The following is an 18,528-nucleotide window of genomic DNA, read 5'->3' on the forward strand; positions in this document are numbered from 1 at the left end:
GGTTTACCCAAGAGAAAGGAAAGCATATGTCCATACAAAGATTGACATGTATACACTGATGTGTATAAAATTGATGACTAATAAGAACCTGCTGTATAAAAAAATAAATAAAATTAAATTAAAATTTATCTAAAAAAAAAAAAAAGACACAGATGTTCACAGCAGCTTTATTTGTAATAGCCAAAAACTGGAAACAACCAAATGCCCATTAGAAAGTGAATAGGTAAACAAACTGTGGTATATCCACACAATGGAATATTATTTGGCAATAAAAAGGAATGAAATGTTGATACCACAACAACATGACTGAAGAATCCAGACCAAAAAATAGTACGTATTATTCCATTTATATAAAAATCTAGAAAATGCAAACTAAGGAAGAATTAGAGGGAGGGATTACAAGGACAGTTTGGAGGGCGATGAGTATGCCTGCTATTTTGATTGTGGTGATGGTTTCATGGTGCACACATGGGTCAAAATGTACCAAGTCGTACAGTTTAAATATACATAGTTTATTGAGAGTCAGTCATACCTCAATAAAACCGTAACCAAAAAACTACCTTATTTCAACTCGTTTTTTGTTTTTTTGAGATTATGAAATGTTCTAAAATTGACTGTAGTGGGAGTTCCCTTGTGGCCTAGTGTTTAGGAATCCAGGCTTTCACTGCTTCGGCCCAGATTCAGTCCCTGTTCGGGGAACTGAGATTCTGCAAGCCACGTGGCACGGCCAAAAAATTTTAAAATAAACAAAAATAAAATTGACTGTGGTGATGGTTGCACATATCTGGGAATATACTAAAAACCACTGAATTTTATACTTTAAATGGGTGAATTAATTGTATGGTATGTGAGTTAACATCTCAATTAAACTGCTTAAAAATATCTATCTATTGGGAATTCCCTGGTGGTCCAGTGGTGAGGACTCTGCGCTTCCACTGCAGGGGGCACGGGTTTGATCCCTGGTCGGGGAACTAAGATGCCACATGCCACTGGGTGTGGCCAAAAAAATAAAATATCTATCTCCTTTTTTTTTTTTTTTTTTTTTTTTAATTTACGTAAGAGTTTAACAAACTTTTTTTTACCTGGAGGAGATACTATAGGCAAGTACATGATTAAAAGTGGGAATGTACATATAGCCTAGAAAATGACAATAACAAGTAGAAACAAGAACTCAAATAGCTCCCCACTCTGGGTCAGCAAACAGCTTGAAAAACCTCAAACTGCCATGAAGGGAGAGCATCATTTTACTGTGTACACGTAGTACCTGGGACTATGCTGATAAGCCAAAACTGCTACTCTATTTGGTAAACTCTGCTAAACAGACCACGTAAACACAGTACACTTTAGAGAGAGAATCTTAAAGTGCACGACTCTAAAGGCCTCTGATACACATTTACATTTTTGTTAGACCTAGTTTTAAAACAGTAAAATTTCTAGGTATCTCATTACAAAATTACAACTATTATAATAATATCAATAGAATCTTATAAACTTGTACATATAATTAATGATTCATTATCATTTGATGTGAGCCGTTTTAAGTTTATACTGTCTTCAGGGGAAAAAATGACTTGTTATTAACATAAGTATGACTATTGGCATGAAATTTTAACCTGATTAGGCAAAAGAACTTTCAAGCAGCATATGCACAGTGCCTTGATCATTGAAGCCAAGGAGAGGTAGGTAGGGAACACAGATTTGACTGATTCATTCAGCTCTTAACAGACTTTTCCCTAAAGTCTAACAATTACCAGGCATACCTCTGTGTGGCAACACTGTATTAGTCATTAGTTTGTGTTTATAACTGGCTTATTGTTTGCATCAGTTCAACTTAGTTTTTTCTAACAATTCTAGTTGTTAAGAATTTAGTACAATGTTAATTTAGAACTGGGAGCAAATGAGTAGCTTATTACTTATGTGTTGATAGTTGCTAAAATTTTTGAATGCTTTCCAAATTGCATAGTTAAACTGTATCTAAGCATTGGCTGATAATACTTCACCACCTCTATCTTTTATAGTATGAAAATGGGACAAATAATAAGTATTCTTCACACCATACCCCCTGACTGTCCTTTTCACTCATACGAAGATTTCCAGATGCACTGGGATGACCTGGTAAGGAATAGAAACATATATTACATTAGTAGCTACTTGACTTTACTTCTTGTAATTTAACCTTAAGTTTAGCTTTCTCAAGAGAATTTCAACTTTGTTCTTAATTTTTAGTATAGCTATAAGCTTCCAGAAAATTGTGGAACTACTAAAATATACTGCAACATCTACTTCAAAATGATAGGAAGAAGGATCTTCACATATCCTTTACAGATGCTCTCTGCCCACCTTATGATCCAGGCTTACTCCTGCCCTGCTGTCATCATTTTCAACCTTCTCTAAGTTCAAATGAAGCTACTTTCCCTCTACTTCTTTTTATCTGAATAAGTGTTTTTTGTTTTCCTTAGAATTTTGCTATTTTTATTTGAGGATGAGCTTAATAAAAATATTTTTTCCCCTTAAACACTACTGCAACAATTTAGACGGCAGAAGAAACTTTAGAGTAGATAGGAAAAATGTTTACGTGATTCCTTGTAGAAAGTAAGAAAATAATTGCAGGCTTCTCCTTAGCCAAGGGCTCCCTCCTGTGGCATGCTGGATATTACTGAAAGGGTAGAATTAAAAGAACTAGTCATTTAATGAAATTTGCTTTTCAGAGTAATTTTACGGTCAAAGTTTAGAGGATTTGAGTTGCACTTAATGCACCCCATTGATACAAGAAAATATTTTTCTTAATGTTATTTTTAAAAATCTACATACAAAAAGAGCGCAAGCGCTCAGGTGAAACTCTTCCATCTTAATTCGTACTTACTTCACCATCTCTGTCTCTTTGTATTCTAACCAGCTGGAGTTTCCAAATGGAAGAGGGAGGAGCCTAGTGTTCTCTTTCTGTATTCTACATTTCCTAGCCCAAATCTTAATATAAAGTTGAGGTTGACAGGTATCAATTTTTCCCCTTCATTAGATGCTAAGACATTATTCCAAGTCTTCAGAATATTTTTCATCTGAAAAAGTAACTGCTTTTCTCAGAGAACTGCTTTCAGAGCTTGAATACAATCTAGACATGTTGTTTCTCTGTACTGAATTTTTACTGCTCTTAGAGATGCAACCTGTTTATTGTTTACTGTAAACACGTATTTTTATAATCTATAAAGGTCATAGTATCTTTTTTATAAATCATTTTTTTAATAAATCTTAGTTTGCCAGTCTGTGTAGAAAGCCATATAGTAAGGGTACTGTGAGTTGTCTTTATTGTGAGTGTTAAAATTTAAGCAATTAAGATTCCTGTGAGAAAACGTTCTCTATAGCTTTGGATAATAAGGAATAAGCAATATATAAAATAGTTAGGATTTAGTTGTGTGCCTTTTTAGCAGTTACTATTTTAAGACCATTTTACTTCCATTACAAAATGCTGTCTTCTATCTACAAAAAATGTCCCACTGTTCTTTAACAATGTTCAGATACCCTCTCAGTTGCATCAGAAGTCAGCCCGTACAGTTCTTTCCAAGGGTAGATATGGAAAGTGTGTTGAAAAGTTTTGTTTCAGATTTAAAATCTAAACTGCCCCATATATGTGGATTTCCCATAAAGATGACAACTAAACCGTGCTACTACACACAAGAACTAACTAAACTGTATCTGCAGGTAAGAGATTTCATATCCTACCAAGTTCTCTAAGACATGCTATGCACCCTTTGCCTTCAGTGATGGACTACCTACCCACTGTGCTATAAGTCTTTTCTTTCAGTTCAGTGTTTCCCTAATACTATTTGTCATTGTTGTACTTAACCATTTGTTATTGTCATTCTTATTATTATTGTATTTAACTTGGTATTATGGTAGTAGTTGTTTACTGTTCTATTTCTTCTAATTTAACATGACTTCCTAGAGGGCAAAGAGCATATTCATCTTCTTATTCCAAGTTCCTGTTACTTAATAGGTGTTCATTAAATGTTTTTTCAAAGAATAAATGAATAAATGATCATATAGGATAGTTTGGAAACATTTGCCTCATACAAATCCAAGTTTTCTTTGAAATTCTGCCACTTCATTTGAGTCTGATTGATTGAAAAAGCCTTTGAATAATTCCATTTATAGAAATTGAACTAACTTGGAAGCATTTTCATTGTAAGATGATATGCTAAGTGAAATCTTATTTATGAAAAAAAGGAATAAGTAGGAATTAAGCAATATTGATGAAGAAAATATGATGGCCTATCTTCACACTCAATAAAAGAAGATTTCTTTGTCAAAAGGAAACAAAATTAAAAGGGAAGTTTTTGAAGAACAAGTGGAAATTCAATTTAAATTTTTCAACAATGATCTTTCTTTTAAATGACAAATATGTGTGTTTTCATCAAAGGAAAGATGGAGGTTTGAATAATTTGAACAGTTCGAAATGTAATATGAATTATTTCAATATTTCTGTGTCTTCTGAGTCTCCTTTCTTGACTTATAATGCTAGCATCTTGTTTTGTCATAGCTTCCACTGCTCCAGTGATTTAGGCTTTCATGTGGTGTTGACTTGCTATGGCTCAAACACTATGCCTCATGGCATTTTTGCAGCTTTTGCTGCCGTACTACTTGCTTCATTCTCTTTATAATCCTCAAGTAAAATTCACCAGAGCCAGTATTTGATAGACCCCTTTTATCTTTTCTAGCCGGGTCACACATCTGTCACTAGCCACTAGCCTGTGGATCTGGTATCCTTGGGTTAGGGGCTAACACCTCATATAAATGCTATAAAAACATAACAGCCAAAATATCAGGTGCTATAGGCAAGGCCATTTCCTTAGAAGGGAGTGTGGGTGGACAAATACCAATTGACATCTTTACGATCTTTATGAATCTTAAAATTTTTCCCTGACATAACATTTTAAAAGGTTTAGTTGTTGGCCAAGTCCAAATCTGAGGAATTTAGAAGATATGTCATTACATCATGCATTTTTATTGAATATATTTATTGAATACCTTATATTTCCAGCCTACATCTGTTTTGAAAGTGGTGAGTCCAGACAATATATTTGTGAAAATTTGCTTCTTAAATGTAAAATAACACTTATTTGGAAATTCTGGTCTTTATAGTGCTTTTGACAATTGGTACATTGACAATAAGAATTTCTCCTCAGTTTTATTGAGTGCCTTCTCTGTGCCTTCTCACTTAATCATCAAAATAGACTCTTGGGGTAAAAAATTGTTTTCTCAGTTTTGCAGAAGAAGAAACTTGAAGCTCACAGCATTCAAGTAATTTAACCAAAACCACACAGTTAAATACATTGCAGAATTAAAACTGAAACCCAAAGAATGGATTCTTAGTTCTAAAATTGGAAAAAGTTTAGATTTGTGGTTAAGAGCCAGGCTCTAGAGACAGGCTGCCTAGGTTTGAACTCCTTACTACTTGTATAATCTTGGGCAAGTTATTTGATCTCCCTGTGCCTCAGTTTCTCCAGTTGTAAAATGGGGCATAGTAGTAGTGGTAGTAATAGCACTTGTCACAAATTGGGCTCTCTAGGAGGCCTACTCTGAAATGGAGTCCAGTGCGTGTGATGCTTATTGAGAAGTGCCCTTGGAATCAACACCTACAGACAGCAGGGAAGGAAGAAGAATGGGTAAAGGGAGAAGTTAAAAGCAAAGCAGGTGCCATATAGCCATGGCCAACCTTCTGAGGAGCACAGTGGCTAAAACGGCCCATCACAGTGGTTCTGCATTGGCCAAAATAGCCAGGCCTTTATACCTCTTCCATCTGTCGTTGGATTTGGGCCACCTGGAGACAGGCAGGTTCTAGGGTGAGATGGGTCTCCATAACTGAGGCAGTCTCTGCAGGGGCTGACTGCCAAAGGTGGTTTGCTTACAGTACCCTGGCAGCGGGGGAGCAGCCCTTTCTTGAAGGGGATCTGGGCAGCACATCACCATTTCCTTCCCAGTACTTCATAGGGTTTTTTGTGTTTTGTTTTTGGATTAGATAATCCTATTTGGAACAGTTCCTTGTACTTGAGCTCTCAGTAAATGTTAGTTCCTATTATTGCTACAACCTTGTTAGCTCTAAGATTCATGAAGTACTAAAAAGAATAAATTTTAAAAATGAAAAATAAATTGATCAAACTACTTGATAAAGCTCAACTGGCTTAAAAAAGTAAATTAGCAGGAGTGCTTAGCCAAACTAGCTTTTCTTTTTAACTTACAGGAATTCTCCAAGATACATAAAAGAAATTACTATAGTGTAATGAACTCCTGTATGCCTATCATCTGGCTCCTCCTTGACGGATTTTTAGGGTGGGGGTAAACTGTAGTCTTTTAAAACAAATCCAAGATATGCTGTTATTTTAATCTGTAAAGACTTTAGTATGTATCTTTTTCTGATAAGAGCTTTTTAAAAATATTATGTAACAATAATTCATTAATATCACCTAATACCAGTTCATACTGCAATTCCCTATTTATCTCAAAGATTTATTTTAGAGGTTTCGTTTAAGTCAGAATCCAAGCAAGGTCCACATAATTTGGTTGTTCTATCTCTTAGATCTCTTTTATTGAATAACATTCCAAATTCCCCTCCCTTTTATTTATGCCAGTTATTTGCTGGGAAAACTGGATCATTTACCTGGAAAATTTCCCATATTTTGCATTTGAATGATGGCTTCCTTATTGTGTCATGTCTTTTAAACTTAACACATTCTTCCAAGCCCCATATTTCCTACAAACCTGTACTTAAATCCTAAGCTTAACTGAATCGTGGTTGGACTTTAATCAAGAAACACTCAGGTGGTGCAAGACACAGAACCAAATTTTAATAGAAAAAACACACTTGATCCATCATTTTGATCAGTCCTCAAGCTTCATTTAATAATTTCCTTAATTCTAGGCCTCCATTAGATATCCATTCATATCTAAATATAAATTAAAGCTTTTGGTTTCCCTATAATTTTATGTTAATGTACAAAGTTATATAAATTGTATGTAAAGTTCTAGAAACTAAAAGTCAACTAAGCCACACTGACACCTGGCAGAATAATGGTAATAATGTGGTAGAGTGTATGTTTTTTTGTTAGGTTATGACGTCACAAAGCTTTGGTTTGTTGACAATTTAAGTATTTTAAGTTCTGTGAATTACTTATGAGCTCATCTGCTGTTTACACTGGCCCTTTTTGTAGTCTTTTTAAAATTTTTGAATGTAAACCTAGAAGAGGTTTCCCCCTTTGGGCTGTTTACTATATTTTAGAAATTGAAAGAATGAGTAAATAATACATTGACAAGCTAGGGAGCAAAACAAGCTCCTGGAAATTATTTCCACCAGATATATATTCCTGAGAGACAGATGAAGATGAAACTGGGTGTGAATATAAGCGTTTCAGATACATATTCTAGATAAGTTTTATATCAAAATACAGGTAATCTATTCTTATATGAATCTGCCTAGAATGAGTTTTTCTTTTGCTATCTCAAGTAGTAGGTATATTGTTTAACAGTTATTATGGTTTATGAAAACCAAGAGTCTAAAAATGTTCTTTGATTTTCTATAATTGATTTCAACTTAGTTCTTGACCTGTTTTTTCATCAAATGGAAAAAATTCAATCTAGACATTTTAAGATGATTCAGCCGCTTCTGACAAAACATCTTTTTGAGGTAGAATTTCATTCAAATTTAAGAATCATTCTCCCCGTGATAGCGTCTACGTACAGGGGAAAGCCTACATAGGGTGAGGGCATTTGGTGTGTTTGCCTCAAATGGTCCACATCAGGAGAATGAATGCCCTAAGCTCTGTTTCCAGACACCTGCAAAGCTGGTGAGTGGACACTGGGGCTTCTGCTAACACTGCAACTGAAAAACGAAAGGCATTCATAAGTAAACTTTTCAGCAGAAACTACAGAAGTATGGCTTTACCTCACTTCTTTCTCCCAAATATTGTATGAGTGCATCTGACTGGTTGATCCTAAATCACATCCTGAACCCTAGCTGCAAAGGAGAAAATGTTCATTTTAGATTTCCAGGCTCCAGAAGGAATGCTAGAAGGAGGGTGGAATGGGTATTGAACACCAGTCCACTGTATCCGTCACATCCATCACACAGTCACAGCTGAGTAGTGGAGGGGAGAGGGCAGGCATTAACTTCTTGACTTGCATTAGTCTGATGTTGCTGGTCTCATATGGTATCTTGACAAAGATGGTATACAAGGTGTTCTTCTAGCTCCTTTGTACAGATGGTCTTCAGAAGAACAGCTGTACCCCCTCTTGAATTTCTCTAGAGCTACATGTCAAACCCTGTTATGGGTAGAATTGTGCACCCCTCCCCCCCCAAAAAATTGACATGTTGAAGTCCTAACCAGCAGTACCTCAGGATGTGGCCTTGTTTGAAATAGGGCTGTTACAGAAATGATTAGATACTGGCATATGTGGGCCCCTAATCCAATGTGACTGGTGTTCTTATATAAAGGGGAAATTTGGACACAGACTCATTTGCAGGGAGAATGCCATGTGAATATGAAATGGCCATCTCCAAGTCAAGGGAAGAGGCCTAGAACATATCCTTTTCTCATGGCCCCAATTCTGCCAGCACCTTTTTTATTTTGGACTTCTCACCTCCAGAACTTTGAGGCAATACATTTCTGTTGTTTAAGCCACCCAGTTTGTGGTGGCTTTGTTATAGCAGCCCTATCAAACAATACAAAACCCCTTCTTGATGCGTGCTTTTTCACTCAGCCTAGCAATCTACTGGCATTATAAACCATTCCTCAGTTAGCTTCTGCATCACTTCACTCAGGGTCATGAAAGCAGGCTAGGTCCTCTTCTGTGCCCTCTGCAAATTATGAGGAAGTAAAGAGAGGTGTCTTCTTGCCTTACTGACATGGATAAGACTCAGACTTGAGAAATCTGCAGACAAAAGTGAACCCAGTCACCTACTTTGAGCATCACCCAAACCTTACCCAGGACTTTATTGGGGACTTCCCACTTCTCCCACGAATAGCCATGGTGGGAGAAGGAGCATTGTTCTCTGTGGTGACTTTGTATTATGTCAACTTGAGTACGCTGTAGGTATGTGTCCTTGAATTCCTTCCTACATCGTTCTGGCTTAGGGTGGCACGTGATTGGGAAGGTGGAGGCGAAGCGAGAGCTACGTTCACACAGAGAAAGTCTGTGTGAGGCCAGTATTGCAGCTCAGCGTCATTGGGATAAGCTATGGCAGCTTGTTGATATGGAGCAGAAGTTGGGCCATAGCTCCATCTGCCCTGACCACATCTCCTCCTTCAGCTCTCTAAATCCTGTGTCGGGTTTGTATGCATCTCCATTGCCAAGTGCACCAGCCCTTTTGTAGGTCACCTGTACTATGATGTCAGAGGCTTGAAGTTGGTAAGAGACCAACTGCTCTCTGACATCTACTCCATTTTTCAAGGTGGCCACAAGGTCACCCAGCCACATGCCCTTCTGACCAGTGACAACTCTTCTATTGCAGTATGGGGTCTATGTTCCCTCCCTTTGGGTCTGGGCAGGCCTGTGATAGAAGTGATGCTACATGACTTCCAAGACTAGGTCATTAAAAGAAAAACAGTTTCTACCTGTGTCTTGGGACAGTTGCTTTGCCACATGTGAGGGATCCCAGTCTACATGAAGAGGCTACCTGTAGGTACTCCAGCTGACAACCAGTGTCGATCATCACACATGTGAGTGAGGAAGTGATTCCAGCCCCAGAGTCATCTAACCACAACTGCCTGAGAGACTCTTAGCTAAACCATGTCAAATCCCAGAATCAAAAAATAAATAAAAATTTTTTTTTAAATCCCAGAATCATTAAAGATAAAACATAATTATTTTTGTTTAAAGCCACTAAGTTTTGGTGTGATTTGCCTAATAAGTAACTGGATCACTCACTTTTCCTCTGCCTGTTCACAACTCTTATCTCCTAAAATTCTGTCCTACTGTCCTCCCAACTATATTCAACAACTGAATCTCCAGTAAGGGAGAGAAAAACCAATTGTTCTGGTTTGAATATTGTTCCAGATTGTTTTTTTAAATTTTATTTCACGTTGTGAATCTATGTGTTTTTTATGTCAGAGGGTGAGAAAAGAACTCTGTGTTGAGTGTTTCAGATTATTGTCACATGTCTCTCTTTTACAGACACTAAGACTTAATAGGTATGTATTTTAAAAGACTATAAGCACTTCCCAGCAACAGATGAATAGATAAACAAAATGTGGTATATACATACAATGGAATATTATTCAGCCATAAAAATGAATGAAATTCTGACACGTGCTACAACATGGATGAACCTTGAAAAGCTAAATGAAATAAGCCAGACACAAAAAGACAAATATTGTGATTCCACTTACATGGAATACTTAGAGTGGGCAAATTCATAGAGACAGAAAGGAGAATGGTGGTGACCAGAGCTGTGAGGAGAAGGAAACGAGTTATTGCTTAAAGACTATGAAGTTCCTGTTTGGGATAAAGATAAAGTTTTGGAAATAGTGGTGATGATTACACAACAGAAGTACAGTGGGGAATGTACTTAATGCCACTGAATTGTATGCTTAAGAATGGATAAAATGGTATATTTCATGCTTTATATTTTTTTACAATTTTTTAAGAAGACTCTGAATACTTGTTTCTCTTTGATGTATCTGACAAGTCAGTTTGACAAGTACTTGCTGAATTGCTTCCAGGTACCAGGCACTCTAGTAGGCAATGAGACTGCAAAATGATTAAGACACAGTCACTGCCCTATACTCAAAATCCTACTTGTTCTGAAAGGCGTAGTGTAGATGCAACCACCTCCTCCATTAATTTAATTTCTTGAGTAAGTGTTTTGTTAGTAACTGTGTGAAAGATTTAAGAATGTGAAGGATGTAAGAATAAGTAACTCATAGTTCCTACCCTCAAAGAATCTAGTATCTACTTAGGGAGACTGAACATGCACACTAAAAGGTAAGAGCATTACCTTGTTCTATTTTTTTGGTGACAAATAAATAGTAACTGATAGAAGATCCTTGGGAAGTTGAGAGGGAAAAAATGGAGAGAAGAGGGAAAGACATTCTGAGAGAGACAGCAGAACAAGCACGTCTGGAGGAAGATGGTAGCAGCTAAGGGTATAGTTTTTATAGTTGATATATATACAATTTAGAATATAACTTCATCTTAAAATATTATCTTGAAAGGATGGTATCTAAAGAAGGATACAAATCATAAGAAATATACACATGTCCTCACTAAGGCTCATTTGTTTTTTGTTTTTCTTTACTTGTTCTATGTATTGTAGTGTTACTTTTTATCCTTATTTTGATGATATCTTATATCTTATTTCTTTTCCATTAAGGACATTATTACATTTTCTAAATTTCCTAATCTTTATCCTTTCAGGAAAACAAAGTCAAGCCGCCTAATCTAACCACTAAACAAAAGTTCAGGTCCTCTCTGGCTAGGGCCCCTTCCACAAGACCCGCCCAGGCTCAAAGTATTCCACTTCATTCAGTAGCCACGGACCACAAGGTGGAGCTTTCGGTCAGCCAGCCAAAGCCCTATGTGTCCTCAACTCTGCACCTCCAGCCAGAATCTGTTCAGAGCAGAAAGAAATCCCTTCCTGACGAGGCAGCACAAGTACATCTGGAAGTACCAAAGCTCAATAGAGGAAATAAGCAAGTTCAAGACACAGATTTTAGCTCCCAACATAATATTGCCCCTAAATTCATACCAGTTTTCAAAAATCGACAATTACAGATGAACAAAAATATCTTTGAACCTGACAACCTGAAAAGAAAGCATGTTACAGAATCTAAGTTGCTTTCACTTAAAACTAGTGTGATCCAGGATGATAAACTGAATTTAGATCCAGCTATTAAAAAAAGATCTAATCGCAGCATTCAGATGAAGACTTCTAGAGCTCTGCAAGAAAAAAACACTGAGTCCTTTGAAAATATGACAGAAAATCCCCCTTCTAGTGGAAAATTATCGGTCATGAGTTTAAGTAAAAGTAAACAGCTATCTAATAGTTCAGTATTTCGGATGTCAAATAACAAGTTAGGGGTAATAAAAAGTGCTGTTGACTTCCAAGTGAATGAAAAAGAAAATTTGACAAGCAAATACATAACACAAATTTTAGGGAAAGGCCACGAGTCACTAAAAGTGAAAAGACCACCACACATTTTTGAATCAGACACAGAAACGGAAGATTCCCAACTGCTGCAGCAACAATCAGTTGATCAAACTAAAGAAACTGATGTAAGTGACCACCGATTAATAGTAAGCAGAACAGCCCACAAGTCTAAAAGGAAATTATGTCAGGACTCTTCAGAAACTTCAAAGAAGCCTCACTCCAATACTATCCATTATGGACAATCCAGTTCTTCTAAGAACCAGGTAAAAAACCTAAAAACAATTTTAATCTGGGGATACTGACCATGTGATAGACCTTTAAAACCCCTAAATAAAGATTTAAATGATTTGCCCAAGATCATCTAGAAACACATTAAGAAACAGGATATCTAACACAACTGCAAGTATATACAGTTAATTTATAACAAAATGTGATTCTTTAATCTGGTTACAGATACATAACTTGGACAAATCAAAACCTAAGAAATCTCTCATCATTCCTAAAGCTTAGGACATGGATGTGAAAGAAGGAAATATCCACCAGGTAACTTAGGTGATATCTTCTGATTGATTGATTGATTGATTGATTATTATTTGGCTGTGTTGGGTCTTTGTTGCTGTGTGCAGGCTTTCTCTAGTTGCGGTGAGCGGGGGCTACTCTTCGTTGCGGTGTGCGGGCTTCTCATTGCGGTGGCTTCTCTTATTGCGGAGCACGGGCTCTAGGCGAGCAGGCTTAAGTAGTTGTTGCGTGCAGGCTCAGTAGTTGTGGCTTGCGGGCTTAGTTGCTCCACCACATGTGGGATCTTCCCAGACAAGGGATCAAACCCTTGTCCCCTGCATTGGCAGGTGTATTCTTAAACACTGTGCCACTAGGGATGTCCCTGATTTATTTTTTATTACATTAACAAAATAGGAATTACCAAGTTTAGGGATCCCCTATCTCATGTACCAAAGGAGCTACTTTTAATTCCTTGAAGCCTTAAAATCAGCAAGGAAATAGTAAATGGTGGGGACAGTACAATCCTTGACTAAGGACTGTACACAGCAACTGTAACGTGTTGTAAAGGCCCCTAAAGAAGGATGAGGTAGAGAGAGGTCCCATCACTGGCTCCCACCCACTCTGTTCTGGGGTCTTTGCAGACTAAGAACAAGGCGCGGCGCAGACTGCCTAAAGATACAAGATTTCATAGCCATTAGAACACCTACCTTTTGGACTCTTACCCAAGATAATTAACCTTAAATAATGTTTCAGAAGTTAATCATTAAGTTCAAGTTTACTCCAAAAAATTTTGCAGTGCTCGCTAAAGTTAAACTTGAGATTTAGCTGATAAGACTGAGTCCACAGCACTGAAATCACAAAACCACGCATCTGGAAATTGCATTTTATTCCGTTCTGCCATCTGTTTAATCTAACAAACATATTACTGAAATACCCACAAATACTTTTTTGCATAGAACTGTTGGAATATTTTCAATTCGAATTTATTATAAACAAACTACAAAGCATTTTCTTATTTTCCAAATGCTATTTATTTCTATAATTAATAGAGTTTTCAGCCTGATTTGAATTACCAAAAGATACTTAAATCTATTTTCATATTTTTATAATGTTAAGTTTCATGTAGTTTTTGATGGCTTACTATATGCAGTCAGTAGGTGGTTGAGGAAAAAATGTATGTGCTAGAATGCCTTAAAATTTTTTATTTTCATTTTTAAAAATAAATGAAATCTACTCTAGATTTCATATTGTTTTAGAAGTATAGCACTTTCCCACTTTGAATTATTTAAGACCTAACACAGTTTTTAACACAATTAAAACATCTGTCCGTCAGCTAGAAAGAATAACATAATGAGAAAAATCATAGGATATCATAATAGAAAATAATTTCCCCCAAATATAAATTAATATATACCCCTCTAAAATTGTTAAATAATACAAAACAGTTTCAAGAAAAAAGTAAAAAAACAAAAACAAAAAACCACATGCAATTCCTCTTTGCAGAGATAACCATTCTGAACAGTGGACGGACACACACACACTCCTGTGAACATGGAATCAGGCTCCATACGCTGCTGTGGAAACTCTTTTATCACTCAACAGGTTTTTTCATGGTTGGATAGTGTTCCATTGCAATGTGGATATCCTATATTTAACTGTCCCTACTGATTGACATTTAAGTTGTTCACAACCTTTCACTATAACAACGTCATATAATTAGTCTAGTACAGATCTTTGCAAAATGCCAGTTATATAGTAGTTGTGTTAGTTGGAAATATCTTTATTTTGCCTTTTTATTATTGAAATGTATTTGAATTAATTATTTTTACTGTTGAAATTTTCAAACCACACAACATGCATAGTATAAAAAACCTCTCAGTACCTATCACCCTGCTTCAACAATTATTAATATTTTGCCACTCTATTCATCTATTTCTCACAGATACACTTTTTTTCCTATACTATTTTAAAGCAAATTCAATATGTTGTATAGTTTTATCCATAAATACTTTAGTGTGTATCTCTTACAGATAAGGTATAGCATATTTTTAAAGAAAAAAAAGAATGTGTATATATGCATTAAATTTTGGGGGTCTACCATATCTTCACTGATTCACTAACTTTCATTTTAGTGTAAATATGCAAACTAACAGGAAGCCCTCAATAAAAATAAAATCTATTTCACAGAAGAACTAGAGCCTTCAATCATATAATCAAAAATTGGAGGGAGATTTATTTGTTCAGCCTTATTTATTAAGCCTATGCTATGTGCCAGGTAGTAGGTTATACACTGGGTTACTGAAATAAGACTGCAATCAGCCATGTGGTCTATTCTCCAGCAAACCCATTCTGGGTGCCTGGCAAAGACATAGGAGTATAAATGTATTGAAACAAATGTCAACAATGATATTTGGTCCATATTACAAATAAATTATCTAATATATAAAAAGAGGGAAACAGAAATGGAGCTTCTCTCCTAACTAGTATTATTCTGGCTTTCAAACATTTTAGATATTTGATTTGCAAAATGTGATATAATTGTTGTGGTAAGATATTTAAAGAAACCAAAATCCTCATAAATATTCCACTGAAATAATCCTTCATTAAAAAAGAGCCAGCAGAGAGTCAAGTATAAGTTGAACTTAGATTTTTTTAGTGTGATTTACTGCTTTTGCTACTTCACTAAACGACTGCAATTAAAGGCAAAAATGAATACAAACGTTACTTCAAAATTGTAAATATAATTCTTGTTCTTGAAATTGTGCCCTATTAATTTACTGTATACCTTTACTGAAAAAGTTTCTATTTTCCAGAATTATCTCTATTTTATAATTATTTTACCATTTGCATAAGGAACTACATCTGGTTTAAAGCCTATTTTGAGTGTGCCTTTCTCATTCTGAAACTAGTATGATAGATAACTAGTAGACTGCAGTAAAAAACAGTATGTCACTTTGTTTGTGAGGGCGTGGTGAAAATATTTGTTTATGAAGGTGCTGTTAATAAGGATATGTATTTGGTCACTTGGTCAGTCGACCATAGCCTGCACTCATTCTTGAAACCAGTCTTCCTCCTGCTCTGTGTAGCTTTAGGCTGCCTTCCTGCGACTGTCCAGTTATCATGTCTCAGGTAATAAAAACTTATTTTACTGTTAGACTTAGCAAAATAATTTAAAAAGATAAATCCAATGCTTAAGTAGAGTGTAGTATCTTCCAATTCTTTATATAAATAATCTTGATAGCCCCTCCTCCACTCCATTAGTGTCTAAAACTTAGAATTTTTAGAAAAGCACTTCTTTAGATAAATATTAACTTATATGGCAAAGTCTGCTTATGTTAGAATCAGTCTATTTTCTGATATAAAGTAGGTTTATTTTTCATCTTACAATATTTATCCTAATGAAAATTTACCAAAAAATATGTATACACATATAACATATAAAGACATATACATGTATGTGTGTGTGTGTGTGTGTGTGTGTATATATATAATTTACTGCAAAGATAAATTAATTGATTGATTATTTACTACTCCATGTTCAGAGACGAGAGTCCAGACCAAACTGTTGTGCTCAAATTCACTGGAAGATTTTGGTTTATTTTAAAGAAGATTTTGGTTCCTTGTTTTAATTTATATGCATTGTGGAATACCCCTTACCCTGCCCCCAAATCATTCTTCACATTCCAATTGTATGTCAGTTTTAGAACCATTACAATTTTAAAACCATAAACAAATGATTTTCTTTGCCTATGTATAGATCAGCCATTGCATTTAAAAACCGAGTATGCTGAAATTAATGCTAAAAATCACCATAGAAATGTAAAAAAGCTTTTTTGTACCTTTCATATTTTAAATTTCACAGTATTTGTTGCTTACTGTGTTACTATTTATTTTTATTTTTATTTTATTAGATATTACTATAATTACTATACATTATTATATATTATTAATATTTTATTTGTTGCTTACATAGCAAATAAGTAAAAAATACGGGTTAGTCAATGATTAGCTTTTATCTGACTAACCAGTTCACTAACCAGTTCTTGCTCTCTTTTTCAAATTGCTCATCATCTGCTGTTATGCTGGAACTGACAATGTATTGGGTATTTATTGATACTTAAGAATGGTCAGTATTGATAAATGCTTAAAGATGTCATGGTCATTATCTATTGATGCTTAAAATATTTATGCTGTATCCTACATAGTGTCATAGTGTCTTATTTTTAATTAAAAAAACTATTTCAAACAGATGTATTTTTCTATGTCAGAGTGACTATATAGGAATGAAAAGGCTTAGATAAATTACAAATTCTTTTACCTCTGTGGTTCCATTTCTTCACATGCATTTGCTGCTGGACCCACATAAACTATTTTAGGTTCTCACCACTTTACAGAACCTTTATTCTCAAAGTCGTTCATTCTTTCATACAACAGACATTTATTTAGTATTTGGCATGTGCCAAGAGCTATTGTAGATGCTTGGGATATATCAGCGAACACTGGCAGGGAGAGACAGACAATAAACATAACAAATAAATTATATAATGTATTAGAAAGTGACAAGTGTAGGAAAAAAGAAAAATAGAGCAAAGTAAGAGACATGGTTTAGGTAGGCTTCCTTGAGCAAAGACATGCAGGAGGAGAGGGAGTTAGCCACATGGATAACTGAAGGATGAGCTCTCCAGGTGTAAGGAACAGCCTGTATGTTCAGGGAGACATCAGGGAGCCCAGAGTGGCTAGAGTTAAATGGGCTGGAGAGAAGAAGCCAGGAGATATGACCTGATCAAGAACACATACTTTTACCCTGAGTGAAATGGAGTTGGGACCAGAGGGGTGACCCATCTGACTTAGATTTCAGCAGCATCATTCTGACTGCTGTGTTTAGACTAGACTGGGGTAGAGGAGAGTTCAGGAGAAGAAACAGGGAGACCTGCTGAGAGGCTGTTGCAGGAATCCAGGCAAAGATGAAAGTGGCTGGTAGCAGAGGAGGAGATGAGAAGTGGCTGACTCTGGTTATGTTGTGAAGGCTGAGGTCCACAGGATTAGGAATGTGAGGGAAAGAGGTGCTGAGAAGGGCTCCAGGGCTTTTGGCTTGATCACTTGGGAGGATGGAACTGTTATCAACTGAGATGAAAAGGAGCAGGCTTTGGAGTAAGAGGAGGACTGGGGATTGACCATTTCACAGTATGGAGGTCATTGATGACTCTGACAAACAATTTCTGTGTCATGATGGAGGTGAAAGCCTGACTGGGTGAGTGTAAGAGAGAAGGGGGGCACAGGGGGGATTGGAAATCATGAGTGTAGACTGCTCACTTGAGAATAGTCACCGGTGGACTTTTCTAACTCATTTTCATTTACTCCTTAACAATATTATCCTGTGATTACCCCTTTCTTGAAACACTGTTCTCCCATGGCCTCTGTAATCTTACATCTCTGGACACAATTTTTCTGTTTCCTTTACTCACTGGCATTGAATACCCCAGAGACCTTGAAGGATAAACAGTGGTTATGCCTGACACATTTGGGACATGGGAGGAACAGTAAGAAGGACATTCCAAAGAGAAGAACTAAAACAAACAAAGGCCCGATGAGGTTACATGTGTTTAAGGAACAGTGAATACTGATTCTGGTGTGGTCAGCATATGCTTCATACAGGGACCAGAATGAGTGTAGACTGGGCCACGGTGGTCAAGGAGAGTTTTAGGCATGTAGAAATCATCTGGAGACTATTCCAGAAACCTAATCCAAGGAGCAGAGAATGGAGAATAAGACAGTACTAACAGACCTAGAAATGGCTGGTCAGGGAAACTGGCTGTGGATGGCACATGCTGGCGAGGTAGGCTCAGAGATGAAGCTGCATTTTCAAACTTGACTAATGCAAGAAGAGCATTCCC

General features: G+C 36.2%; 1 protein-coding gene across 1 annotated transcript in view; it reads left to right on the forward strand.

Annotated features, from left to right (window-relative positions):
- C14H18orf63 (chromosome 14 C18orf63 homolog) overlaps positions 1-12,646 on the forward strand; it is a 29,337-nt gene extending 16,691 nt beyond the window's left edge. Inside the window, exons 8-12 of the mRNA XM_036823903.1 lie at positions 2,019-2,115; positions 2,227-2,312; positions 3,513-3,696; positions 11,404-12,399; positions 12,590-12,646. Of these exons, the coding sequence (XP_036679798.1) occupies positions 2,019-2,115; positions 2,227-2,312; positions 3,513-3,696; positions 11,404-12,399; positions 12,590-12,646 (1,420 nt within the window). The remainder of the gene's footprint in view (positions 1-2,018; positions 2,116-2,226; positions 2,313-3,512; positions 3,697-11,403; positions 12,400-12,589) is intronic.
- The last annotated feature ends 5,882 nt before the right edge of the window (positions 12,647-18,528 follow it).

Source organism: Balaenoptera musculus, chromosome 14 (genome assembly GCF_009873245.2).
Source record: "Balaenoptera musculus isolate JJ_BM4_2016_0621 chromosome 14, mBalMus1.pri.v3, whole genome shotgun sequence".
Lineage (NCBI taxonomy): Eukaryota > Metazoa > Chordata > Mammalia > Artiodactyla > Balaenopteridae > Balaenoptera > Balaenoptera musculus.